The 27,605-nt window shown below is 41.4% G+C and overlaps 1 protein-coding gene across 9 annotated transcripts in view; it reads right to left on the reverse strand.

The window, feature by feature from the left end:
* Positions 1-27,605, reverse strand: part of TNC (tenascin C) — a 97,918-nt gene that overhangs the window by 15,404 nt on the left and 54,909 nt on the right. The window contains exons 13-23 of one of the 9 annotated variants that reach the window (XM_055350497.2): positions 26,951-27,223; positions 23,765-24,037; positions 21,188-21,460; positions 19,507-19,779; positions 16,772-17,047; positions 12,294-12,566; positions 10,444-10,716; positions 6,262-6,384; positions 4,985-5,128; positions 2,307-2,426; positions 143-286 (exon numbers count right to left, since the gene is read on the reverse strand). In XM_055350497.2, coding sequence (XP_055206472.2) covers positions 143-286; positions 2,307-2,426; positions 4,985-5,128; positions 6,262-6,384; positions 10,444-10,716; positions 12,294-12,566; positions 16,772-17,047; positions 19,507-19,779; positions 21,188-21,460; positions 23,765-24,037; positions 26,951-27,223 — 2,445 coding nt within the window. The remainder of the gene's footprint in view (positions 1-142; positions 287-2,306; positions 2,427-4,984; positions 5,129-6,261; positions 6,385-10,443; positions 10,717-12,293; positions 12,567-16,771; positions 17,048-19,506; positions 19,780-21,187; positions 21,461-23,764; positions 24,038-26,950; positions 27,224-27,605) is intronic. The other 8 variants (XM_055350499.2, XM_055350498.2, XM_004048510.5 and 5 more) reach the window with 8 other exon arrangements.

The raw sequence follows: 27,605 nt of genomic DNA on the forward strand, positions 1-27,605 counted from the left end.
GTGAATTTAAGTGATGCTGATGTAATCACATTGCAAGGCCCTGACTTAAGAAAGAAGAACTGGCTAGCGGTTCCCGTTTAAGATGCAGGCTGTGGGTGGGCACCCCAGAAGGGAGAGCTTCCAGCTCTCAGTGTCTTTGTACCTGTTGTGAACTTGGCAGTGATGGTTGAGCTCTTCTGGGGCCCTTTCTCTGCAAAGATTCTCAGTGTGTATTCCGTGGCAGGCTCGAGGTTGGTCAGAGCATACTCCACTGTGTTCCCGGACACCGTGCGTGTAATTTCTGGCACTAAACATGAAATACACATACCAAGGCAGTCACCTCTCACTGTCTGAGCCATGAGTGGGCTTGACAAACCACATACACACCTCCTTCGAACATCGAAACTTTCAGTGACCCTGCGGAAAAGCAGGTCTGATTTCTGAAATGACTCACGCTCTCTTTCTCTCTCTTGAGCACTCACCTCATATGTAAAGGATTTCTCATATGGAGACTTAATTTTTCCAGGCCCCAAATCAGAAGGAAGGGGAACTGAGGGTCAGGAGATTTTTTTCCCACATGGTACTGGCTGGAATCGCTTTGCCACTGAGACCGAGGTAGAGGATGGTCGGAGGGGACATCCCCAAGCCTGCTGCCCATGCTTAATTTGTCCCGATGCAGGCTCTCCTCTCTTTGTCACTTTTTCACATGCCCTTTTATAATTTACTAAGTGTCATCAAGTCATTAGGCTGAGGGGTCACAAAAACTGGACAGCAGTAGCTGCACCAGAGCCTGGCCACTATCTCTCAGGCCTGCTGGGTCATGTCCAGTGGTGGAAAGCAATACTGATCACATTGCCTGGGGGCATGTGTTTATTTCCTATTCACAGGTGACCAACCATCCTGGTTTGCCAGGGACTGTGGGGTTTCCTAGGTGTGGAACTTCTGGTGCTAAAACTGAGACAGTACCAGGCAAGTGGGGACAAGTTGGTCAACTTACCTCATCATTTGTGAGCACCGGGACCCCCTCTTCTGAACCAAGCCCCTTGTTTGCCCTGAATCCACAATCTCCATGGTTCCCATGAACTATACCTGATTCATTTTAGGTGCAACACCATCTTTCCTGACTCAGAAGAGTTTGCTCACAGGGACTATTTAAGAATTAAAGAGTAAAAAGAATAAACCCAACATCCCTCCTCCCCATCAGTTCCCCACCCCTACCTGTGCTCTGTCCTCAAAAAGACCTCTCTTAGTTGGTTACCATAACTGAATTAAAATTTTCAGAGGCTCCAGGCACAGATGCTGGTGCCTGCTCATATTGTCACTGAGAGCAAAACAATACCAAACCATAAAATATGAAACTTACCTATACCTGGAAATTAAAATTACACAATTATTTCTAGAGTAGCTCATTACAAAATGGAGGGGTTCATTGAAAAGCACTCTCTCTTTCTCCAGTCTCTTACTTATATTTGATTTTACTTTCTGGCAGCTGTAGTTTGCTGGTGCTCTAAGCAAGTGTTTAATCTGTCAACTGGGTAAATTAGCACTGGTGGTTGCCAAACAAGAAAACATTTCTGTTTTATTTATTTTTTATTTTTTATTTTTATTTTTTGAGACAGAGCCTACCTCTCTCACCCAGGCTGGAGTGCAGTGGTGCGATCTCGGCTCACTGCAGCCTCCGCCTCCCAGGTTCAAGCAGCTCTCCTGCCTCAGCCTGCCGAGTAGCTGGGACTACAGGCATGCACCACTATGCCCAGCTAATTTTTGTATTTTTAGAAGAGACGAGGTTTCACCATGTTGGCCAGGCTGGTCTCAAACTCCTGGTCTCAAGTGATCCACCTGCCTTGGCCTCCCAAAGTGCTGGATTACAGATGTAAGCTACTGTACCTGGCCTAAAATTTCAGACTTTTTAATTAAATCTGCTAAAACTAGCTTCTTTTGTGGTCTCTGAAAAGTTGAGACTGCTCAGTATGGCCCGAAGCGGTCTGGTTAAGATTTTAGATTCTGGTTTTCTTCTTTGTGAAAGATGACAGCTGCTTCCTAAACGGGGTGTCTCACACTGGTAGGCAGAGATACTAACAGGAGAGGAGGAATGGGCCAGGAAAACATGTAGAGGCTGGAGATGTATTTTTATTTTTATTTTAAATGGCCTACCAGACTCCCTTGAGGTTTCAGTCGGGAGTCACAAGAACATTACTGGTCTTTTCAACCTACCCATGCATTTTTATCATCCTGTACCAAATGTGGCAGGGAGAAGAGCGAATGGGAAGAGTTTACAGCAGGAAAGACACTCCTTAGAGTGAGGAGAGACTTGGACAAAACCTTACCTTTCTCCCCTGTGTAGGAGATGACATAACTGTCCACAGTGGCAATGGCTGGCTGCCACCTGGCCAAGGCTTCTGAGTCAGTGATGTTGGCTGTCACCAGGCCAGATGGGCCATCCAGAGCTGCAAAGAAAGATGGTGGACAGGAGGGAAGTCATTGGGTGGGACATCAGACTCCAGCTGCTCTGCTGTCCACACTGCTTATGGATTCCTGATGTTAGGACAGTGTCAGCTGCATGGAATGGTTCAGAGACCTAAGCCTGGAGCCAGCCTGACCTGGCTTTGAGTAATGACTCCCTCCCTTGCTGGCTCAGTTACTTTGGGCCTCTATATCCTCATGTGTAAAATAGGGATAGTAATTCTGGCTGGCTTCATCTTCAGTGTTATTTTGATTTTTCCATTATATTATGGGTGGAAAGGAGCTGTGTAAACTGAACAAGGCTGAACACATGACAAGAATTATTATTGTTTATATCACTTTCCCCAGAGAAAGAACTTACACAGAGGGGACTTGCGTAGTTAAGACTGCCTGAGCCTTTTCTTTTCTTTGCTTTTTTCTTTTCTTTTTTTTGAGACAGACTGTCACTCTGTCGCCCAGGCTGGAGTGCAGTGGCACGATCTCGGCTCACTGCAACCTCTGCCTCCCGGGTTCAAGCAATTATCCTGCCTCAGCCTCCCAAGTAGCTGGGATTGCAGGTGTGCACCACCAAACCCAGCTAACTTTTGTATTTTCAGTAGAGATGGGTTTTTTCACCATGTTGGCTAGGCTGGTCTTGAACATTGGACCTCAGGTGATCCACCTGCCTTGGCCTCCCAAAGTGCTGGGATTACAGGCGTGAGTCACCACACCTGGCCCTGAGCCTTTTCTGAGCTTTGAGTGGTATTTCTCATTAGATGGCTTGCAGAGAACATAAAGCCAGGCTCTGGAGGCTGGTGGTCCCGGGTTCTACCATGGCTTCTCTGCCTGGTGCCTCTGTACCCTGGGAAAATTCATTTCCCTTCTCCAAACTTCACTTTCTTCAGCTGCCAAAGGGTGACTGTTTAGTTAATAAAGACTAGCTAAGCAATGTGTGATGTGTAAAATGTACTAGGGAAAGCTCTCAATACTTGCAGTTGTTATTAAGATCTCTATTAAAGGTATTTGAAGTCTTAAGTATGGTTTTCAAATGACTTGTTCTGAGAAAGGATGGATATTCAAAGGATATTTATCCCTGGCCTCTTTTAACTGACCTCTCCTACTACCCAACATCACTCTCTCAGAAGCCAGCGTGAATCTGACCATTTCCTCTTGCTTTTGCACTTACTACTCAATTGCGCCCATGCCAGCAGCCCTGGCGAGGGTGGAGGGAAGCTATCCTCAGCTCATTTCACAGAGAGGCACCTGAGCCTCGAGGGATGAAATGACTGGTCTGAGAGCCAGGATGTGGCAGGGCAATTCGGGAGCCCACATTGTCCACTCTGAGTTCCTTCCTGCTTCACTGTGCATGGACAGAATCTCCTTTAACTGGTGATGACAATAGGGCATTGGGAGGAACTACGTTCAGCTTTTGCCATCTGTTGCCGTGGAGAATCCATTGATGAAAGATTTCTTTGGGGAAATAAGGGCCTGTGAGGCAGGGTGGACGGGACTCTGGGTTCAGATGGGATATTTTAATTGTGTGTTGTCAACTCTTTCAGGCTATGAGGATATTTTTAAAATTTCCTATGAGGTCTATTCTTTGTATCCCTTAATGAGTTGGACTGGATAATTGCTCATATATCAAAGGATAAATTGTTTAGAGACATGGCTGTCTGAAGAGAAATTTTCCACTTCATTCTCCTTCAATGCAATTCATTATTTTCCCCTCTTTACAGTGTACTGTACAAATCAGGTTACACTAGGAAAGGAACTCTTTATTTTAGAAGGATAGAGAGTTTGAAGTCAGACCGACCTATGTTCAAATTTGGTTCCAGCATTTACTAATTATGTGGGCTTGGCCAAGGTATTTCATTTCCCCAAGTCTCAGTTGTCTCCTCTGTAAAATGGGGATGATAATAGCTGTGGGGATTAAATGTGAAGGGTTTAGTAACAGTGCCTGGAATGCAAGAGCCACCAAATAGAGAGGAGCTGTTTTGTAGCTGTCACCATCACATGCTCATGTGAAACACCTGCTTTGAGGGCCACTCACAAGGGTTCCAGGCAATAGGTGGGGAGGTGAAGGTGATGGTGGGCTAACATGAACAACTGTATTTCAGGATGCTTTACAAACACAGCTTCATGTGATCCTTACCACACCCTGTGAGGGAAGCAGAATTGTGTCTGTTTTACAGAGAAGGAAAGTGGACCCTAGTAAAATGGACTGATAGCTCATGTAGTTGGTAGAATTTGGATTTTAATTCAGGTAAGTATGACTCCCAAACTTGGACTTTTTCTTTCACAATAGTCCAGGAAATGGAGGCCCAACAAGGTTTAGGTCACCCAGCTCACCAGAGGCTGGGATGGGCCAGAAGAGAGGCCTCTGGCACTCTAAATCCAGTTCATTTTCCACTAGGATCTCATAAATAAAACCCCCCTTTTTTCCAGCTGCTGAGTCATGAGCTACAAGGCTGAAGGTGAGAAATGACATAGGATGCACAAGTGACCTCTGAAAAATAGTAACACACACACACACACACACACACACACAACCCCACCAACTCACCTGTGGTGAATGACCCTGAGACAGGTTCACTTTCCTCAAAGCCCTTCATGGCGATGATGCTGACAAGGTACTCCACGCCAGGTATGAGTTTCACCAGCCTGGTCTGAGTCTTGGTTCCGTCCACAGTTACCATGGAGGGTGTACCTGGAACACAGTAAAAGCAAGATGAGGAATAATGAACCTCATTGACACTTATTCAATGTTGCCCCCAAAAAGAGTGTATCTGATTTAGATATGAAACTATATCTTCATCAAACACCACTTTCTTGACTTCTCATTTGCTCCTACCCTCTGGCATAAGGGAAGAAGGCTTACTTTTTGTATGCTTTTTCCATTGGTGCAGATGCCAAAAACAAAGCCAGGAGGGGGGAAAAAAACATGAAGTCACAACGTACTAAAAATGGCAAGTTTCCTTTCAGTAGAGAGCTGGCACGTTGTGCAAATTTTATCTTATTATTTTTCCCCACAAAGAATATGGGAAGCTTACTATGTAATGTATATCAGATCTATTTCACCCATTGTCTTGGCTTAGGATTATAGACTCCCTTACTAGAGGAAATTCTACTTAAGAAAAGAAAGTTGATTATAGTCAAGTTTGTGCTGCAGTGTTTATTAATAAACACAGAAATTGTATTTCTTAGAATTTGGGGGCTAGTGAAGAGCTTGCACATCAGCTGGTCAGACTTCCCATAGAGACAAAACAGCATTCCTGTGAAGAGGTTATTAACCATCCTCTCTTTATACACTTTCAGCAACAGGTAGCTTACTACCTGCCAGAGTGTCTTTAGGCAGATTTGACTGGGCTTCCTCCTTGTGGTCTCTATTATAGCCCATGCGCTTTGAATTAGAACTCACAAATTTTCTAAGGCACAACTTGCCATCATTTACTGAGACAGACAGATTTGGTACCCAAAGGTAAAACTTCACATGTATCCAAGACTAGCTTTTCAGATGAGTGTGCTCAGGGAGAGAAATGCCAATATATTTAGAATCTTTTGCCATTGTGTGCAAACAATACTAGAGATCTATTTCTCATAGAATTTTATAATTTCAAGGTTAAAAAAGGTCTTGTTCAAATGACCCTTCACAAGAAAGTTTCTTCTAAGAACCTCATAGCACTTTACAAATGAGTTCTCTTCTCTCCAGATGGTCTCACAAATAAAGAATTCATTTTCTTCTATCATGATGTTAGAGGATGAAAATTATCAGGGTCTCTTTCATGAATCCATCCAAACCCACAACACTCCTCCTCTCTCTCCCCTTTCCGAGTCTCCTACCTCCTGTAATGGGCACATAGGTAATCCGGAAGCTCTCCACTTGGGCAGTGGGTGCCCTCCAGCTGACAGTAGCCGAGTTTTCAGTGATGTCTGAGAAAATGACTTCCTTTGGGGAGCCCATGGCTGTCAAGAAGAAAACACAAGAGAAGCCCAGAAACAGTTAACTGTCTTGTTCATCAGTGGTTCTTCTTGAATTCCTTATTTAGGAAAATTCAGTGCCTAGAATTTGTGTCTGAGCCAAGCCTTTAGGATGGAGAATGTGGTGATCTGTGGTTAAGTTGTGACTTGCTAGGACCAATTGTTGTTTCATTTCAGGTACAGGGCCCAGGGTTGTAGAAAAGTCATTTGGTCTAATTCAAGGGGAGTGATAGGACCATAGCTGACTTCCAAGGAATCATGGGAGAATGGTTTCCCAGATTGGAATATGTCCCCCATTCATTTTTGATTTTTAACATTTTCTTAAATCTTTGCTTTCTAGTTCCTTTTATTAAATAATACTAAGACTTGACAACTGTACAGTTCTTTGCAATTTATAAGGCTTAATCCTCCTGTAGAAACCCCCAAAAAGATGTGATTATAGCCATTTTACAGAGAACCAAACCAAGGCTTCCATGAACATTCTTGTGATGTGATCTTTCTGGGTCCCAGGAGTAGGCAGCAAAGCCAACCAAGCACAGCCTGGAATCCTGGAAATAACGTTCACACAAACACTGACCTGGGCAAACCCATTCCTAGAACTGGAAGGAGGTCCAAAGCCAAGAGAACAACCTCAGGCCCATCACCAAAGCAAACACCCAGTGGACACTGGGTCTACCTGTGAGAAAAGCCATGCCCAGGGGGAGTTTCTGCCTCCCCAAATACCTCCCCTCAAAACCCAGTTTCCTTTGGCTTTTCTCTGTGTATTTTTTGGCTGTGATTTTTGCCCTCTTCAGCTAACCATGCCTACCCAGAGAATTCAGGAAACAATTTTCAGGCTCTAGGGAGCTCACTTCCTCATCTTTTCCCCTCTCCAACCCACAGGGATTATTACATGCTGAAACCCACAGAAATTCAGCAAGGGTTTTTTTTTTCTTCCGCTTTCTGTATTTTTCTCTCATCTAAGACATCTCCTCCTACAGCTTTCTTCTGTGGCCTGGTAGCCACCCCCAGACTCTGTGGCTGCCTGGGTTTTTGCCCTGCCCATGGAAAGTTTCAGAAACCACATGGGTCTCTGGAGCCTGAAAGAGCTTAATTGTCCAAATACCACTGAGAGGCTGGGTGACCTTGGGCAGGTCCCTTCACTTCTGTGAACCTCAGTTGCTCCATCTGTCCAGAGGGAAAAGTGGTACCCACCCACAGGGATGTTTTGAGGATTAGCAGAGATAACAAATGTGAAACTCTCAGCACAGCATCTGGCATGCAGTGAGAATTCAGTAAATATGATTGCCCTCTCTTTATTTTCTTTCCAATGTCCCTCTTTTCTCCATGGGCCATACTAGACTTTAAGGTGTCCCCTAGGAAAGATCGAGATGAGGCTAACTGGGAAAAAACAAACAAACAAACAAACAAAAAACAGTGAGGTGTATAAACTCAGGCACTGAGGACTTCCCTCTGCCAACCTGGTGTACTCGCACTATTGCTTTGACTGAAAACCTCATTGGTGTAGGTACATTTTAGTAGGTGTATTTTATGGCCAAACACATTAATAGCTAATATGGTTACTGTGGGTAAAGAAATTCTGCTAAATACTTGACATTCATGATCTTATGTAAACCTCGTGGCTGACTTTTGAGTTAAATTCTATTTTCCAGATGAAGGAATTGAGGTAGAGCCATGACGAAACTCCAAGGACACTGTCCCATGGTTGTTGGCTTAACCACCAGGCAACACTGTCTCTCACTGCCCTTTCTACTGCCCTGGGCACCCAGGGCTGGCAGCTTGTGCTATGGAGAGGTACCTTGTGAGTGAGAGGAGGAGCTACAGCAGGGCCTTCTCAGGAGGAAGAGGGATAGGACATTACAGAGAAGAGTTTACAATGGTATGAGGGAGGAAGAGAGGAGAGGAGAAAGGATTAAAAAAAAAAAAAACAAAAGGGGAAATTTATAAACTTGATGAGATGAAGATAGAAATTAGGCATCTTCTGTGCTCAAGAGCCCCCTTTCCTGTCTTCTCCTGGTCCTGGAGCACAGGCATGTAGACACACACACACACACACACACACAAGCACGCACGCGCATGGGCACCTGTCTTTGGCTATAAGCTACTAGGCTCTACAGAAGAAAATCAAAGAGAGGGCTTTCCAAAAGAGCAGGGTCTGCCTTGCCTTTTTTTTGTTGTTGTTCTTAAAAAAAATTCAATTCATGATTATTCATTCTCTTTTTTGCTTTAGAACTGTAGGGCTTCTAGAAAAAAAAGATCAGCAAAACAAATCAATGATCAGAAGAAGTAAACTTTGAAGAGCACTGTTTATAAACCAAGATCAAAATCAAGGCTCTGCCTCTGATCTGGAGTCATTTTATGGGCAGCCACAGGGAGGAGGAGACTGAGACCTGCATCCCAGGATAGGGTGTCCCTGTTAATAAGAAACAGGGTTTTTCCCTCTTACTAGGTTGCTGCCTGGATTCTAGCATTTTCTCCAAGCCTACAAATACTGATTATTATTTTTACATGGGTGATTTCTTGCCACTTGTTAGGTCCTGAAAACTTGACAATATAAAATATCTATCTTTAGACAAAAAGGAGAGGTTTTGACAAATGTCATGCCTATGCCTGTCAGAGATGGCAAGTATGCATTGGTTTTCTCTCATCCAGACTGCTCATTTTAAATAGTATTAGAATAAGCTGGTCATTGGGCTTTACTCCAAATCTAGCTCTATGATCATAGAAAAATCATTTCACCATTCTGGTCCTCAGAGTCTTCATGCACAAACAGAAGAGGTTGAGCTACATCATCTCTCAGGTCCCTTTTATCTCTCCTGGTGATTTTGTGGTTCTGTCCCCTGGTTCCCTTTGAAGCAGCTGTCTCCAGCAAATGCTATGTCTCTGCATCTCCCTTAGTTTCATGAAATAATTTACTTGACTTGTTGGAGGTTTTCCTTTTCTCTTTAAAAAGTCATGTTCATCTTAGTATTATTATTATTATAAAGAGTCATATTATTACTACTGTTATTATTATCATTATTTGAGACAGGGTCTTGCTCTGTCGTCCAGGTGGGAATGCAGTGGCACGAACACAGCTCACCACAGCCTTAACCTCCTGGGCTCAAGAGATCTTCCTGCCTCAGCCTGCAGAGTAGCTGGTACTACGGGCATGAGGCACCACACCTGGCTAAGTTTTTGATTTTTTTTTTTTTTTTTGTACAGGTAGGGTCTTACTATGTTGCCTAGGCTGGTCTCAAACTTCTGGACTCAAGTGATCCTCCTGTCTCAGCCTCCTGAAATGCTGGGATTACAGGTGTGAGCCATCACTCTGGGCCTAAGAGTCATATTATTAACCATCTTTTTTTTTTTTCTCCTTGAAACAGCTCCTATGGAAAAAGGTAATTAAACTCCAAGGACACTCTAGGTGCCTTTCAGAGTTGTTATGAGTATCAAAGTTAGAGAGCTTCATAAACAGTAGCATGTTAATCTTGCCAGCTCTCTCCTTTATCCTTGCTGATCACCGTACTGATTATTCACATGTAGCATTTTATAAATATTAATGTTTATAGATAGACGTGCTGCTTCTCCATTATCTCCCTACTTGGTATAGCTCGAACATTTGGCCAAAGAACAAGGAGATGTATCTCTGGATAAAATGATGAGATATGATATGATGAGATGAGATATGATGAGATAATAGATAGAAGGAAGAATCTTTGGAACGTAAAAAAAAAAGATGATAATTGTAATGATGATGATGCATTAATGGCAATGTGAATAGCTCTCATTTGCTGGGCCCTTGCTACGTGCCAGGCCTTCCGCTATGGGCTTTATATGAATTATCTCATTTAATCCTCACAACCCTATTAAGTAAATGGCATCATACTTTTTTTGCATAAGGACTTAACCAAATTGTCCAAGGTAACACAGTCTGTAACTGAAAGAGTCAGGATCAGAGCGCCAGCCTGCCTGCATCCAAAGCTCCTGTGATTACTCAGCCCTGTGAGAAGAAGACCCCTGAGTCATGACTTTTCTCTGTTCTCTCCTGTTTATTTACAGTACCTGTTGTTGCTATAGCACTGACTGGCTGGGATCGCCTTCCTTTGCTTATTCCATAGAGTTCAATTTCGTATTCAGTAGCCTCTCTGAGACCTGTTATGTCCCTGGTACGTTCGGGGGCAAGTAGGGTTATTTCCAGTGGCTCAGACTGCTTTTTGGTATCTCTGATTTTGAGAACAAAATTGTCGAAGACCCCTTCATCAGCTGTCCAGGACAGACGGAAACCGTCTGGGGTGGCATCTGAAACCAGAAGGTTGTCAACTTCCGGTTCGGCTTCTAGAGGGAGAGAAAATGGTGGGAGAAGGAGGAAAGACAACATCATTTACCAGTCCGTGCAATCTTCTCTCCAGTAGGGGTATCAATATGTAGTGATGCCCCGGCTTTCAGAGATAGAAGTGTCCTGAGATACCAAAAATAAAATCATTCAACATTAACAAGTCCAGTAGAGTCAGGAGAGGGGAAAGATGGAGTAGACACATTCAATACAAGTCAAGCATATGTTTGCATATGTGAGTTTTGTCTAAAAGCAATTCAGTAAATCCACATCTGGACTCAGCATTGGCCCCTCCCACATATTATTAAATAAGTTCAAAGCCAGTAAATTGTTTACATTTGCTCTCTCTCTTCCAGTGGCTGAGTGCCCATCCCCTGCAAGACCTTTTTCTTGTCTTTTTGAAAAGACAAATAAACCAGCATTAATGATCTGTAGAGCTGCTCATGATGATACTGCTGATTACATTCCCCTTGAGCCTGCCCAAAATGGCTTTTAAAATGTTATGGTCTTTTTGCTTTGTTCTTAGTGCTGTTTCACTAAACAAGGCTCCTACCCTTGACTTTTTTTTTTTTTTTTGGCATTCTTTCTTGTTATTTTATTAACTATTAGATAAATGTTCAGATGGTAGAACTGAGGTTGGAACCTTTTGTGCTACATACTGTGGACCCAGGGTTTCATCTTGTATTGCCTTAACTAGACAAAACTCAATGTCAATGTAGATTTAGAGCTGAGTTTCCCAAAGTGTGCTCAGAGTGAACTATTCCTGTTTGATACTCTTCCTTAAAAAGTATCCTTTGTCAAATAAGTTTGGAAAATACTGCCTGGATAAGTACTCCTTGGAGATGATGCACGTTAGGGTGTTCTGAAAAGCCTTGCAGTTAAAGATCCTCTTTAACTTTGTTTCACTCAGTCTTTCCAAACTTATTTGAATGTGGAATTTCCTCACCGAGTAGGACCTTTGAACATTCTGTGGAGCTAGTCATCTCTAGAAAGACTTTGGGAAACACAGATGTTTGACTATTCAGTTGTTAATTTCTATAGGAATCATTAGTCTTGAGAAAATTATGGATTTAGTCCGTGTTGCAGAGTCTCTCTGATATTAGTGATTACCGATAAAATAAGTTCACATTTGGTTTTCCAATGACGAGCCCACTGGGTAAGTTTGTTAAGATCATGGTTGAGATTTTGAGATGGCAAAGGTTTTAAATACGTTTTGGAAATATACTCATTGGTATATTTCTTTTGAGAAGGCTGAAATGTAGCTGGGGACCAGCCAGGTTGATCACAAGGGAAGATGATATGAGGTAAGCACACAAGAGCTATGGACAAGACAAGGTCTAAAGGATTTTGAATACAAAGCAGAAATATTTCGACCTTCTCATTTCTGGGGTGGGAGTGGGGAGTGTTCATTAAGTACATATGACAAGAGGGAGTGTGGGGAGAAGGTGAAACAGTAGACCACATTTATGGATTAAGTAGGGAATGTGAACAAAGATGTTAAAGTCATGGCGATCCGGTAGACAGATTACACAGAAGGGGACCAGGAAGAGGAACAAATGGCTCACTTGATTTGAAATACCTGTAACAATCTCAGCCCTCAAGGGCTTGGTTTGATGCCCTTGGGTGAAGCCAGAGACCATAACCTCATAGCCAATGCCAGTTATGAGGCCTCTAAGCTCCAGCTTCCTCTGGGTTCCTGAAAGTGTGAATTCCTGGGGGTCCAGCAGCTTCCCAGAATCCACCACCGTTACTAGAAAGCTGTCAAAGGCATCCTCCGATGCCATCCAGGAAACTGTGAACCCGTAGGGATTAATGTCGGAAATGGTTAGGTTTTCCAGAAGGGGCAGGGCCTCTGAAAGAAGGGAGGAGTGAAAATAACTCAGGTTAGCAGCACTGACTCTGTCAGGATAGCACACGTTTCCAAGAACACCAATAGATACTCAAGTCCATCATTCAATTTGTGTTATATGCTTAGAAAATGAAAATTCAGTAAGAACTTATTGGGTGCCAGATAGTGTTATCTTGTGCAATTCTCTTAATAGCCCATGAGGTAGGTATTATTCTCATTTCACACATGAGCAAACGGAGTTTCAAAGAAGTTGATTGACTTAGCTAAAGTTACAAGCTTGTAAGAAGAGATAGAGTGAAGATTTTAGCCAGGTTTGACTCCAAAGGCCATGTAGTTCTTTATACAAATAGGATGCGTTTTGTTGAGTTTGGATCCCGTTGTCTACTTCCCACTGTCTTCAGCTCTTTTTTTTTTTTTCGAGTATAATTTCTTTCCGGTATACTTCATGTGTTTCTATCCCACTTCTAGTGCACAGTTTGAATCAAATTAATGAAGTCAATTAGTGACATATCCTCACAAGCTGAAATAAAGGGAGGAGGTAAGTTTTTTTGTGTCAAAATTAATAGCTCAAGGTTATAACCCACTAAGAAATGATAAGATTTGCTAAATCTTTTGCTGTTTATTTTCCTGGATAAACTTAGAAAACAAGGACACATCTGGGTCTGAGTAAATTCTGTCATCATCTCTCCTTCCTTCATTCGTTCACCAAACATGTATGTCCCAGGCTTTCTGATTTCTCAGGTGCTAAAGGGCCTTTTCACACATTGGGATATCCAAAAGGAGTGAGCTTATGTTGGCTAAGTTTCCACTGATACTTGCCAACTGACAAAGCTTCACATTGTTATCCTAGTTAGTCTTCAAAATGATACAGTAAGGTAGATATTGCTACCTGCCTTCCAACCCCGATCACATCTAAAAAAACCAGAGAGGTTAATGACTTATCCTAGGTCATACATCTGCTAGGTGCCTAAGCTGAGATAAAATCAGGTCTTCCGACTCCAAGTTCTATGTTCTTTCCATACCCAAAGCCAACCCCAATCAGTGATGGCAATCCTGAGGGATAAGGAGGATTAGTGGAGAAGGTTCAGCGTCTCTTTTCTAGGTGTTTTTTCTTTTTTCTTTTTTTTTTTTCTGACAGTACTGGTAAATGCATTTTTTTTTAATCACAAGAAAAAAAGGAGACAGGAATTTCCAATTAGCTGCATCTAGTTTAGACACTTCTTTTCCATTACAGCTAAATGGAAACTTACAAAGAGATAAATGCTCTTGCATTAATTCACTAATGCCTAGGGTCTAATCCATGAGACATAAAGAAAAATGTTTTAAAAAGAAGTGTTTGGTGACTGAATGAATAAGGGAATGAATACCTTCATTTTGTAAATAGAGATTTAAATTTTGCTGTGGCTTGGACTTCCTGTAGTTATTTTGAAACACTTGGTGTTTATTCTGAGGCAGTTTTTTCCACGTAAAGATTTCCCAAGAATCGTAATTCTATCAAAAGCGAGGATGAAATCTCTTATACTGTGCAAACAATTTTCGTCTGAGAGACAAGGGTCTCGAATTCTGTTCCTGAATTTTGTTTAGATAAGTGGAGTCTCTCTTTGATAGCTGGCCTCTTTGCACCTCCACACCATCAAAGCAGTGAATTCCAATGAAAGTGAGGGCATTCAGGCTAATTAGGCAATCAAGGGCTTGTTATTTAAGAGTCCCTCCTGTTTTGTTTTTTTCTCTTTTAATATGCTTCTTTTAAAGCGCAATCTTTTCACATCATGGATTAGCTGAGACAATGCTGTAACTGGATCTAGGATTCCCAAGACTGGGTCTCTCAGCTTCCTTTTCTTCTGTTATGTGGGAGGTCCTGCAAGCCGCTACAAGCAATGGCCTGATGGGATCTGTGGCCATTTCTCCCCTCCTGAGGAGTGAGAATCTCATCTGGTTCCTCCTTGTCTCAGTCCCTTAAGAAATCACCATGTTCTGCATTTGAAGACTCATCTGAATGATTTAATTCACATCAGGTAACTGGATAGGAAAAAATACTCATTTTTTAATCTTACATTAAAACACATCCAAAGTTCTCTTAAAAAGGAGAGGGAGTTCATGATTGCATAGGTCTATTGTTCTATCTAGCCTTATTGGTTATTTTTAAGAAAGCCACTTTCCTAATAATGTTGGGAGACAGCAGAAAGAACCTAGCATGTATAAAATTCCTACTGGATGCTAGGCAGTTAAATTTCACCAACTCTATTTAATCTATGAGACAAGGCTCCCAGAAGTGCCTGTGGTATCCTCTCTCCATGCATAAGGAAATTAGGGTTCAAACAAGTTAAGAACTTGCTAAAATTATGTAGCTAAAAAGCTGTGGGAGAGGTTTAGAAACCACACAAGCTTGATCTCAAAATCCTCACTCTTCCAGGACACCATGCTGCCTATAATTAAATATTTAATTGTACTAATTGACATGTCTTAGTGATGGCAATTTAGACCCTGGGAGAGACCTGGTTTAATGGGAAAATCAGATGGCAAAGTCCGTCTTCTGAAAATTATCACTAATGAAAAGGAAGAGACTTCTAAATATTTTCTGAGGCTTTTTGGGCTAGAATTTAGTAAACTGACACCATGTGCAGCCTTTGCCATTGAAGTTTTTGCTGCCACCATTTGGCAGCATTTGCCAAATTGAACATTGGCAAATGTTCAAGAAGTCAAGTTGAGTGAATGGGTAGGGCTTAATTAAACTTGAAATTTATCTGCCATCTGAGGTTGAACCTTCATCAATCTTCCAACCCCGATCACATCTAAAAAAACCAGAGAGGTTAATGACTTATCCTAGGTCATACATCTGCTAGGTGCCTAAGCTGAGATATACAACCAGGTCTTCCGACTCCAAGTTCTATGTTCTTTCCATACCCAAAGCCAACCGCAATCAGTGATGGCAATCCTGAGGGACAAGGAGGATTAGTGGAGAAGGTTCAGCGTCTCTTTTCTAGGTGATTTTTCTTTTTTCTTTTTTTTTTTTTTCTGACAGTACTGGTAAATGCATTTTTTTTTAATCAGAAGAAAAAAAGGAGACAGGAATTTCAAATTAGCTGCATCTAGCTGCATCTGTGTTGTCAGTTTTAAGAATAATTATTTTTTAAAGAAAAAGATGGTTATACTTTTGGCACATATATGAACTGCCTTACCTAGCATGATTTATGAACAGAATTTCGATCTTAGGCCTTTACTAACTTAGGAGTCACTTTTTAGGCAGAATCTCTAAACTAGGGATAAAACAGCCAATAAAACTGGGCACAAAAAACCCTAAAAGCTTTATGCAACTCTTGAGAATGTTCTCTCCACTTCCTAAGAGCAGCTGTGAAAGTCCTCTCCTTTATAATAGTATCTGCTTTCTCTTTACTTAGAAGTTTACATATATTATCTTGGCTATCATGAGTAATGTATTGTAACCTGTGTCTGTCAATGGATGAATGGATAAAGAAAATGTGGTGTATAGATAGATAGATAGATCATATTTATATATAAATATATACATTCCATATGTGTGTATATATACATATATATATACACATATATATAATGGAATACTTTATAGCCTTAAAAAAGAGGAAAATTCTGTCATTTTCAACAACACGGATGAACCCAGAAGACATTGTACAGAGTGAAATAATCAAGGCACAGAAAGACAAATACTGCATGATCTCATTTGTGTAATCTAAGAAAGCTGAACACATAGAAGCACAGAGAAGAATGGTGGTTACCAGTGACTGGGGTTGGGGAGATGAAGAAAGGGGAGATGTTGGTCAAGGAGTACAAAGTTCAGTTAGACAGAAGGAATAAGTTTTAGTGATCTACTGCACAGCATGGTGACTGGCCATAGTTAATAATAACATATTGAATACTTCAAAATTCCTAAAAGAGTAGATTTTAAATGTTCTCACAGCACAATAAATAAATAAATAAATAACTAAATAAATAAATAAATAAGGTGAGGTGATTGATACGCTAATTAGGTTGATTCAATCAATCCACAATGTATATGTATATCAAAACAACACACTATTCTCCATAAATATATACAATTACTATTTGTCAATTAAAAATAAGAGAGTATACATTTGCAGTGAAGATTGTATTTTTGTTGAATTTTCCTTTAAGATGACTTATCTCCTTTTCTCTCTGTGTTAGACAAGTGAGAACCTCTGATTGAGTACCTGTAATGACAAAGGCAGTGAGGGGTCTGGTGGGATCCCCAGCCAAGGTGGTTCCTGCCACACTGACGTCATAGCCAGTGTTCTCCACCAAGCCTGTGATGTGAGCTTGCTTTGCATCTCCTGAGACTGTGAATTGCTGGGACTCATGCAGTGAGTGAGCGTCACTCACATTGATAACAATCTTTGCAAAAAGCCCAGCTTGAGTGGTCCATGACATGTTGAAGCTTTTTGGAGTAATATTGCTAAAGATTAGCGTGCCCAACTGTGGCTTTGGTTCTAAAGAAGGAATATGGGCAGAGAGAAAGAGAGAGACATTATTAGAGGAAGCAGTGGATTTTTCCAGAATGTAGCCATAGAACACGAAAGCATCAATATCTCCAAATACATGCAGAAGGGACAGTATGTTAGGCTGTGTCTACACCTGCATTGAATATGATGATAGAAAATATATTGCTTTCTCTGAAGGTGTAGATTTGTGTTCTTTATTTTTATTTTTTTTTTAGATCTGTGTTCTTTTAAAGCATAGACACCACCATTTGCTAGTCATGTATGAAGAAGAGTAGACAAGCCATTAGAGTGGTAGATTGGAATAATGTGAAGGGTATTAAGGCTACATTTTCTAAAGTTTGTATTGGGGACACAAGCCCTGTAAGATGTTCCAAGAAAAGGCAGCTTTATGATTAAGTATGCATGGTAAACACCGAATATTATGTCTTACCATAGAGATTCACAAGGTGGGTTTGCATTTTAAAGGCTCTGACAGGCTGGTTCTGTCAATAAACCTATTTAATTTTGTTTGGCCCAAATTTCATAAACTTATTGATCAGTGTATACCCTATCTGAGGAATATCCTTTGAACATCTCAAGGAGCTGGTGTTCCATTGAACATGTTTTAGAAAATGCTTCTTTGGAGTTTCCTCATTTAGTATTCTTTTTTAGTATCTACTGTTTGCACAAATTAAAGGCTAATACCCATACAAGAGAAATTTTTACAGTACTTAATATGCATTGTAGGAAAATCTATATTTTACCATTTAATACCGTGAAGGTGAAGATGGCTTCCATTAAAAATTCCCAGTGAATGCAAAGGTGAAAGAAAAACTTGAAGTTAGGCATTGAATTTTCTGCTTAGGAAACTCACTTATTGGATAATTTGGACAGATAGATGGTTTCCCTGAGGTTAAGTATCTCTTTTCTGTTAAACTCTAGACATTCAGTTTTGAGAGCAACTCATTTAATGTTAAGGGGTCTATATGGCTAGATGTTTATGGGGCTGGTCTCCTAAATGCTCATTTATCAAATAAAACTAATTTTAAAGTAAGTGCGGCCCAGATTGTATTTTAGAGAGAGGCAACAGTACTGGAGGATTCAGATATTAAGATCAGGATTTAGGGTTGGGAAGAGGCACAATATTTCATCCAAGGACTTGGGAGTTATTTTGCTTCAGCTCCAAAGTTTGGAGGAAAGAAGGGGCTCATTTGGATAAACTTTAATGGCACAATTGTACAGCATAATTCAATGTCATAAAATCTCTAAGAACAAAAAGGATTTGGTTCAGAAGCAGAATATAGCCATTAGCATTGACATGGGATATCCTCCTTATCAATTAGTTTCAGAAGGTAACAATGCAATCATTTGCAGCTATAGCTTTGACAAATTCCCTCAACCACACAAAAGATTAAAATGTTCCAAGTGGAACTCTGTTATTTCCCTATATTTTGCTGTAGAAACAATCTCCCAAATTAAGGATGCATGCTGGAATTCTTCTCATGCTACCAGACAGACTATCAATGCCAACAGATTCACCATGCAGAATAAGACTCAGGTTCTTGAGGTCAGCTTTACCTCCAGCTGCCTCTCAAAGGGTGCAACCAAGCTGAGAAATGAGATGCAAGAAAAAACAGAGAAAGATAGTGGTAGTTAGGGTATGGTCAATGTTCCATGCAAAATGAGGGGCATTTTTCTCCCACCACTTTAAACCTTCTGAAATGACTCATGGACATGCTAGCTGCTTCCAGGAAAAAGAAACATTTTCAAAATTTAATGCTCTGAATATTCACCACATGCACCAAGATTTAGACAAGATGATGGCTTGAAAGAAGAGCCTGAGACTTTGTGAGAGCTATCAGTGGGTGACAAAATGTGCTTGACAAAGTACATGTCAAAAAAGAGTAGTCTTCAGACAAAAATCACGAGAACAAGATAAGACTACTGGGTCCTCTCATGCAAGTCTTGGGTTGTGATTCAGAGTCTATTCTCAGCATGCTCAGGGCACCTTTATTTTTTAAAATCCTGCTAGAGAGAAGGAGAGTGTAGATCTTTCTGACCAAGGCACCAGAAATGGCATGCACATACCTCTTTGAACATGACATAGGCAAACTTTGATTAGAACGACCACAGGCAGATGATAATGGGTGGGATTGAAAAAGATTATTCAAGATCAGATGAAAAGATGATTTAGAAATTCAACCAAAGCAAGTCAGGTTAACTTTATACAAACAAACAGAACAACTCCAGATGTGAATGGATATTTAGGAAAAAGAGGTTTGACACTGAAATTCTTTAATTTGGGGTGAGAGTTATTTTAAAGCTTTAAAGCTTTGATTTGGATGGCTCTATCAAATTTGAGAAGGATTGGGAGCAACTAGGAGGGTGAAAAGTGGGTAGCGGGTGATTTTTGGAAAGCTATTCAGAGGAAATTCAATGAAGAGTGAAGAAGCCATAATAGGAAATACCTGTGGTTGCTTGGACCATCAGGGTCTGAGCACGCTGCCCGCCAATCAGCCCATGAAGGTGGGCAGTGTATTTAGAAGAAGCTTTGAGGTTGGTGATGACAGAGCTGCGAGACACCCCAGGCACAGACAGCACCATGGTCTCATGGGGGTGATCGGAATTACTAACTTCTATAAGAAAGCTATCAAAGGCAGACTCCTGAGCTTCCCACGAGATGGACACACTGCCCCAGGTCATGTTTGAGACAGTGAGGTGGCTAAGAAGAGGTTTGGCTGCTAAAGCAAGAAAAAAAAGAAAAAAGAAAGTGTGTCAATTTAAAACACCATTGTAGAGTCAAAATCAAAACACATAAGACTAAATCCATAAAGTTTTAGACTTTACCCTTTGTTAATGGTAAAATAATTTGTCCCTTGTTGAAAATTGGTTTGAGCCATGAGAAACAAACATATATGTTTGCCTAATTTTCTCCTCTAAGTTTTTTTATACTTGAACCTGGCTGAGACAGGAACTGGATAATGTTGGCTCTCTCTGCCTTATCCATGGATCACCCTGACGACAATTTGTAGCCTCATATAGAATGAGGACAGACCCTCTCTCAACCATGGGTGACCTAAATGACAGGCAATTTTGATGCTACGATGTCAACCCTTTTCTTGGATTTCCCACACTATGAGTCCCCTTTTTGTAAACTATAAGGAAAAATTATCCTGTGTTTGTTCTGTAGATAATATTTATTTTTTTTTCTAGTTTGTGATTTCTTCATTTCTCCTGTGTTTGTTCTGTAGATATTGTTTCTTTTTTTCTAGTTTGTGATTTCTTCATTTACCTCTCCAGAGAAGGCACTGTCTAAATTGTGCTAAGAATGCTACTTTGAATGTAGCATTAGAAAGGGGGGCTCCCCTTTCTAAATTCACATAGGGTTCTCTTTTACTGCATGGCAAAGAGCATCTGACTTAGTGCACATCTCACAGACACCACAAATTTAAAGTGAGAGCAGTTTATTCTTTTGTTTTTTAAACTAAGTTCCTTGTTTGAACACAACTATTCTACTTTTATTTTTGCCATTTATCATTCACTATTCTGAGGGCAAGACAGCATGTTCTGATCTTCTAGAGGTGGTGTTGGAACTGGGGTGGTCTGAATGGCATGGCTGCCTCCTGCACTCATCTGATAAGTAATCTTTGCTGTTTCCCTTTACTTTCCCAGTTGGAAAAAAATACCCAACACCATCAACATGATTATTAAATCACTGGGATATTTGGGTATTGCGAGGTCCAAGAGACTAGGAAGACAAAGACACTAAGATAATACAAAATAAAATTTACAAGACCTCTTTGACTGAGGCAGACATCTTTCAAAGTCAAGAACAGGTCTAGTTATATAGCTTTTTAGTTATGAGAGGTTAGAATTCTTTTCTCTAGATTCCATATGGCAAACTAGACTGAACTACATTTTATGCTGTAAACATCCTGGTCAGTGATAAATCAGGCACATGTCTTTACGGCAATCCATTATTTGGGCTGCTGTTGGAAAAGAGTTATGTTAAACAGCACTCCAGCCTAGCACCATGGAAGAGTTAGTGCCCTGTGGCTTGTACATCAATGGGAGAGGAGAAGGAGAGGCTTCACCCTGCAAAGAAAACTGTGGAGAGAGTGTGTTAGAAATGGGAGAATGCACATGTACCTGTCGTGGCTGTGGCACTGATGGTTTTGGTCCGGATGCTGGGAGCAAGTCCAGAGAGGTAGACAATAAAATCAGTACTAGGGGGTAGCCCTGAGATATGGGCAGTTCGTTCAGCACCAGAGATATTATATTCCACAGTCTCCAGCAACCTATTGGAATCAATAATTTCAATGGTAAAGGTCTCGAAGATCCCATCGGTAGCCGTCCAGGAGAGATTGAAGCTCTCGGGAGTTATGTCAGAAACATTTAAGTTTCCAATTTCAGGTTCTTTGGCTGTAAAAGGAAGGGGTAGGGGAGAAGAAAAAAATAAATTTGAGTTAATTATTTGGCTGTGTTTTAAGATTGAGGTTGTTAATAGAACCATTGCTGGGTAGAGAGATCTGATAGTTCAGGGCTATGATGGAAGGAAGCAATGTTACCAATTAGTGCCAAAGGGAGAGAAAAAGCAGTTTTGTTAAAAGAAATTAGAAAAAGGAAGGTATGACAATTAGATTTCTCTACATGCAGTTGCCACATATAATCAGGCCCTGGCCAAGAAGATGTGCTGAATGATCTTATCAGGAACTGTTGCATCTTAACCACACTTGCCTCTGGGAGCCCTACCTCAGGGTTGCTGGCCACTGGTCAAAAGATATGAGTCCTGGCAACTTCCAGTCTCTTGAATTGCATTAAGGAAACCAAGATTACTTGGATGCCTTCCACAGACATTCTTTGCTTTGAAGGAGCTCCCATCTATTCAAATGAGGGCTAAATAATTCTGATGCCATTACCTTCCCAAGGTGGTGACTTGAGGCTTCTGATTTTGTGACTTAATGGTAATTACCAATTTCTCAGTGTAATTCTTGGTATTTTTTTCATACTTTAGAGAAGGACCAGCCAGCCATTCTCATATTCTGTTAAAATAGCTTGTCCTCTCTTAACTGCTGCTATGCGGGCCAAAAAGGCTAGTATTGCATTGCCAACCAAGAGGGCTAAGCCAAGGCAAGGCAGTTTAGGCTATCCCTTTCAGCGAAGAAATAACATTTTGTCTTGAAGATGGTCCTGCCAGTGCTTTCCCCAACCATAAGAATAAAACATGCAGAGGGCAGGTAGGAGCAGGGTTTGAAAAGCTAGTACTGTCTCTTTAGCAAGAAAGAAGGCTCCTGGTCTCTGAGATCCTTCTAATAGATTTGTTGAGATACAGATCAGATGGGATTATGGAACTTCCTGCCCATAGGCCAATTCATCAGTGGCAAGAATGTTGCTATTGTTAAGAAGAAAAACACACACACATAAAAATACTGAGGACACCCAAGCCACAAGATCTGCAGAAAAGATCAGAAGTGGTGGGTGATTACTTTGCCTTCTGGGAAGGGATGGTTTATGTGTCTCAGAAAAAGGAGGTCCGGGTGCCTTCAGAGTAGCCTCGGCTGCAATTTCTAGGCATTTCAGGGTCACCGTCCTGACAGTGGTTGCCTGTGCTTTATGTTTCTTTATCTCAGTGAAAATTAGTGAAATGACTGAGGTTAAAATGCAGAGCTATGCTCTGGCTAGATTCAACTGGGATGTACAGGTATGCATTAAAGTTTAGTTGCAATAATTATTTAAAAAGGGGGGCAGTCATATGCAAAATGAAGCGATAGTCTCTACTGAGCTTCAAACCCATGGAGGCACATAATAAAGATGAGCAACGGAAAACTGTGTCAGAGGAAGGCTGCTGACTTTGGCAGGCTCCCGGGAAACACTGAAGTCTTGTAACAGGGGTAGAGTGATGAGTAAACTATAACGCACCCTCCTGGGTCTGGGGCTGGGAGTTTGCCATCCAAAGGCCAACACTCCAGAGAGAAACTCTTGATTAAAAGAGCAAGAAGGGTATCAGTTCTTTGACATTCATAGCCCAGGACATTCCTTGTTCCAAAAGCTGCTGTGTGTACTTGTGCTAATGAATGGCTTTCTCTTTGGTACAGTCTCCAGTCATAATTGTGTAATTTCTTTTTTTTTCCTTCTGGTCTAGCTATTTGCTAATTTGATGTTCTAACAATGACTCAGTATCTGAGAGAATTGCCCGGAGGAGGGTAATTCAGTTCTCTTATTATACTGGGTGCCTTTTAAAGAAACATTTCTTACATGCAAGAACCACAGTACCCATATCCTTGAGGGATTTAGAGATAGAAAAGCACCATTTCCAAGTAGCAAAAGACTCTCTGAAGTAAATAATCTGTGTTCCACCAGAACTCATATATAGGGAGGGAGGCTTTTAGTTATCTCCAAGCACTGGAGAAGTGAATTAAAACCATCAGGCTGATTCCTGAAACAAAAATTCATCATTCAAAAAAGATGTAGAATCAGCCAGGTAAAGTATGAAAGGCTGGGGGGCTGGAGATCAGAAAGGGCAACACCTGCATCATTCACCATCCACATGGCAAAGGCATGAGGACAAAGGCATAGCCCACAGGGAGGTCTCTGAGCATGCACAGCCGGCCACTGAAAGGCACATGAAAAGGATTCAGTTATGGCGAGATGCTGACTCCGCGCATGATCTCTTGAAAAGGAAGCAAAGAACCTTGGGGAGAAAGCATTGACAGGGAGAGGAAGTACCTGTGGAGGCCTCAGCAGAGAGTACTGGTGTTCTATAGCCCCGGATCACCCCATAGATGGAGACTCTATAAGGCGTGGCAGCCTCGAGGCCCGGGATGTCCACAGCCCTGAGGCTGCCAGGCAACGTGAGGTTCTGGGCTGCCTCCACTTTGTTGACCTCCTGCACCTGAATGACAAAGTGCTCATAGGCATTGTCAGCTGCGGTCCAGTTGAGTCTGAGGCCATCCCAGCCAACCTCAGACACGGCTAAATCTCCCAGCTGTGGGAGCTCCTCTGAAGAAGGACAGAAAAGTATTTGTCAGTTCTATAAACCAAAAATGAGGAAACCAAACATCCCACAGCCCAACTCTAGGAAAGAGAGAAAGGGGAAAGATAATTTTTTTTTAAATTCTTGGTCTCTGAGCATTTGCAATTTGAACTGTGGTTCTCTGGGCACAGTTGTCTTCAGGAGTTGAAAATGGCCAGAAAGGGAAATATCTACATGGTTTATCCTTGAGATGGCAAAGACATCTGCACCAATGCACAACCCACCGGGAGCATGCATTGCTAGCAGGTGAAATTCACATGGAAAAGTAGGATTGTGGGTTAGGGTAAGAGATACGGCAATGGTTACAAGTGCAGAATTTAGAGGCAAGTAGTCCTTGATTGGAATCCCAATACTAGCATTTGCTAGCTGCATAATCTTGGGCATGTCACTCAGCTTCTCTCTGAGCCACCCTCTCTTTACCTTTAAATGGAATTGATGGTACTGTTTCATGGGATTGCGTGATGATGAAACGGTAATATTTATCAACTTCTTAGTATCATACCTGATACATGGCGAGTGCCCAATAAGTGTCAGATTAATAAATAAATCATTGTTCAAGTGTTTTCCCTTGGAATTTCTCACTCATGTCAGGGAGAAATCCCTGCTTTATTTCATTATTTATAATTAGAAAGATTATCTCATCACTAGCCACTGGCTACCTGCCTGGGTTGATAAAGTGTATGCTGTCTCAGGTGTGAACAAGTATGATGTTTTTTCTTTGGTCTTTTATCAGCTTTCAGGGATCAAAAGTTGTGTACTGGGTTCTCAGCTTGTTTCTTCTTCCACCTTTTTCTGCTCGTACTTTATGTCTAAATGAAGAATGGCTGTATCACAGAGCAAAGCTGTTTGTGTGAAATGAGTGTGCCTACTTTTAATTAAAAGAAAGGAGATTTTTCTCAGTAAATGGTGCAGAACAGAACCCACTATTACTGCTTCTACAATGTAGAAAGGAAATTTAAGGTAGTTGTTATTGGTGATTTAGAAAGTTTGGATTTAGGATATGGAAAAACCCATTGTTCTGTGGGATGCTTTTGAGGGTTAAATGCAGTCTCTCAGCCACTGTTTTGAAGGCTGAAGTGGCCATGGGTTAGAAGTTAGGGAGGAGAATATCTGCAGAGATTTCAACCAAAAATAGTTGAAAGATATAGGTACTTGCTCTTGGGTATCCAAGGATTCAATGCACTGTGAGAGTCTGAGCAACCTCTGAGCAACCTCTTGCTTTTAAGAGGGGTTATTTTCAAACTGTGTTCCACATAGATCTGGGGCTTTTCTAGAAGAACTGTGTTGAGAACATGGGTGGAGGTATCCCCCTCTTACTTCCAGGCTCACCAAGAACAGCTGTTCACTTATCTGTCAAATAGTAGGGTTCCTTGGAAGATTTCATTTGCAAAAGGAGTTGTACTGCTAAAAACAAAAGTTTGCGGACTACAGAGGAAGATATGAGCATCTTGCACACAGGCCACACCTGTCTCAAAGGCCCTTTTTGCTCTTGTTTGATCTGAAGATATTCCAGGAAACACAGGAATAAAACCTGGCCCCCTTATTTTTGGAATTTTATGTAGTTTCTAGCAACCACCAAGTTTATTTGTTATATAAGAGCAAGGAAAACAATTGTTTTGAATTGGGTGATTTGGATTGCATTATCAAAAGGCAGCATATGTAGAGTGGGGCATGGGCTTAGGGCTCAGCACAGAAACCCTATCACCAAAAAGTTGGCCCTTTTTCCCATAGCCCTTTTTGAAGCTATTTCTAGAAACCTCATGTACAGCACAGTTTTTTATAACAGATGGAGCAGCTCATTTTTGGTGGAAAATTGAGAGGAATTGTTTTTCCTTCCCAAATTGAATGAAAAGCATTGAAGTCAAAGGTGGCTGTCCTTTCTTGGAATTGTCCCTGCTTTTTGTATCTGTTGAGGAGAGAGTCCTAGATAGTTTCAGCAGAAGCTAACTGCATCATTTCTAAAGGTTATTATGTAGAGATCTGCCTATCAGTTGGGTGTTAGTTGGTGGCTCTAAGGCTAGTAATAAGGTTTTTCTAGAAAGTTCTGATCTTATTTTTGTGCCACAGCCCTAATGTTTGTGCTATTTTAAAAATCATGACTCTGTTGCTGTATGATAAATTTAGCTATTTGCTATTCAGTATTTACTACGTGATGGGCACTTTACTAAGCACTGACATTCATTAGCTTATTTATTGCTCATGACAGTTTCCTGAAGTAGGGTTCATTGCTGATTTAAAGATACAAAAAGGAGGCTCAGGGATGTAAAGAAATATATACCCAAGAATAGAGGTAGGGCACGCTGGCTCATGCCTGTAATCCCAGCACTTTGGGAGGCCAAGGTGAGAAGATCGCTTGAGCCCAGGAGTTTGAGACCAGCCTGGGCAAAATGGTGAAACTCCATCTCTACAAAAAATACAAAAAACTTAGCTGAGTGTGGTGGCTCACACCTGTGGTACCAGCTACTGTGGAGGCTGAGGCAGGAGAATCACTTGAGTCTAGGAGTTTGAGGCTGCAGTGAGCCATGGTCACACCATTGCATTCTAGCCTGGGCAAAAGAATGAGACCCTGACTCAAAAAAAAAAAAAAGTATATATCTATATATATACACACACACACACATATATATACACACACAATATATATATAAGTATATATTTGTGTGTGTATATATGTGTGTATCTATATATATACATACACATATATTCCCAAGAATATTTAGCTAGTGAGGTGGAATTCCAACACAGACCTTCCTGAGTTAGAGATTCATGCTGTCTGTCAACAACATTGGGGTAGGATTCTGCCACACGGGGGAATTTTCTCTATTTCAATGACATGCTGGCTCCTATCATGTCTCCAGTCTGGGAGGAGGGTCATATACCTGTGATGACCTCTACAGCAAGGGGTCGAGTGCTGTGGCCCCTGACCTCGCCGTGCAGGGTGATTGTGTAAGGAGTGCCAGCCCTGAGGCCTGGGATTTCCACGGAACGCAGGCTGCCAGGAACCGTGAGATTGTGAGCCTCTTCCACCTGGTCAGCCTCCTGGACCTGAATGGTAAACTGGTCATAGGTTCCATCTGGCGTGGTCCAGTTCAGTCTGACAGCATCCCAGCTAACCTCGGTCACTGTGAGGTTTCCCATATCTGGAACCTCCTCTGCATAAGGACACAGAGTTGCTGAGTTACTTAAAAAGGCAATTGCACTCTGGGATTCAGGTGAGATGGCATTTTGGCTAAGGTTGGGATGAGTTGTCTGGTTAGTGTTGATTATAGATGCATGATTTACAGCAGGTGTTGAGCACACTCAAACTGTTGGCACTAAAGCCAGGGTTTTTCTATTCAGCTTTTGGGAATGAAAAGTAGTTTTAGGAATTGTTCACAATTTCTATTCTTGACATACAAATAGGGCTATGGGGAGTCCTTTGGTGTTCTTAAAATGAGCTCATGAGCTCAGAGCTATTTTTTCTTCATTTACAGGTTGGGCTTTCCAACTTTTTAGATATTGTGACTGAAACTTACTTTGAAAGAAAAGCCACCT

This window comes from Gorilla gorilla, chromosome 13 (genome assembly GCF_029281585.2).
Source record: "Gorilla gorilla gorilla isolate KB3781 chromosome 13, NHGRI_mGorGor1-v2.1_pri, whole genome shotgun sequence".
NCBI classification, from domain to species: domain Eukaryota; kingdom Metazoa; phylum Chordata; class Mammalia; order Primates; family Hominidae; genus Gorilla; species Gorilla gorilla.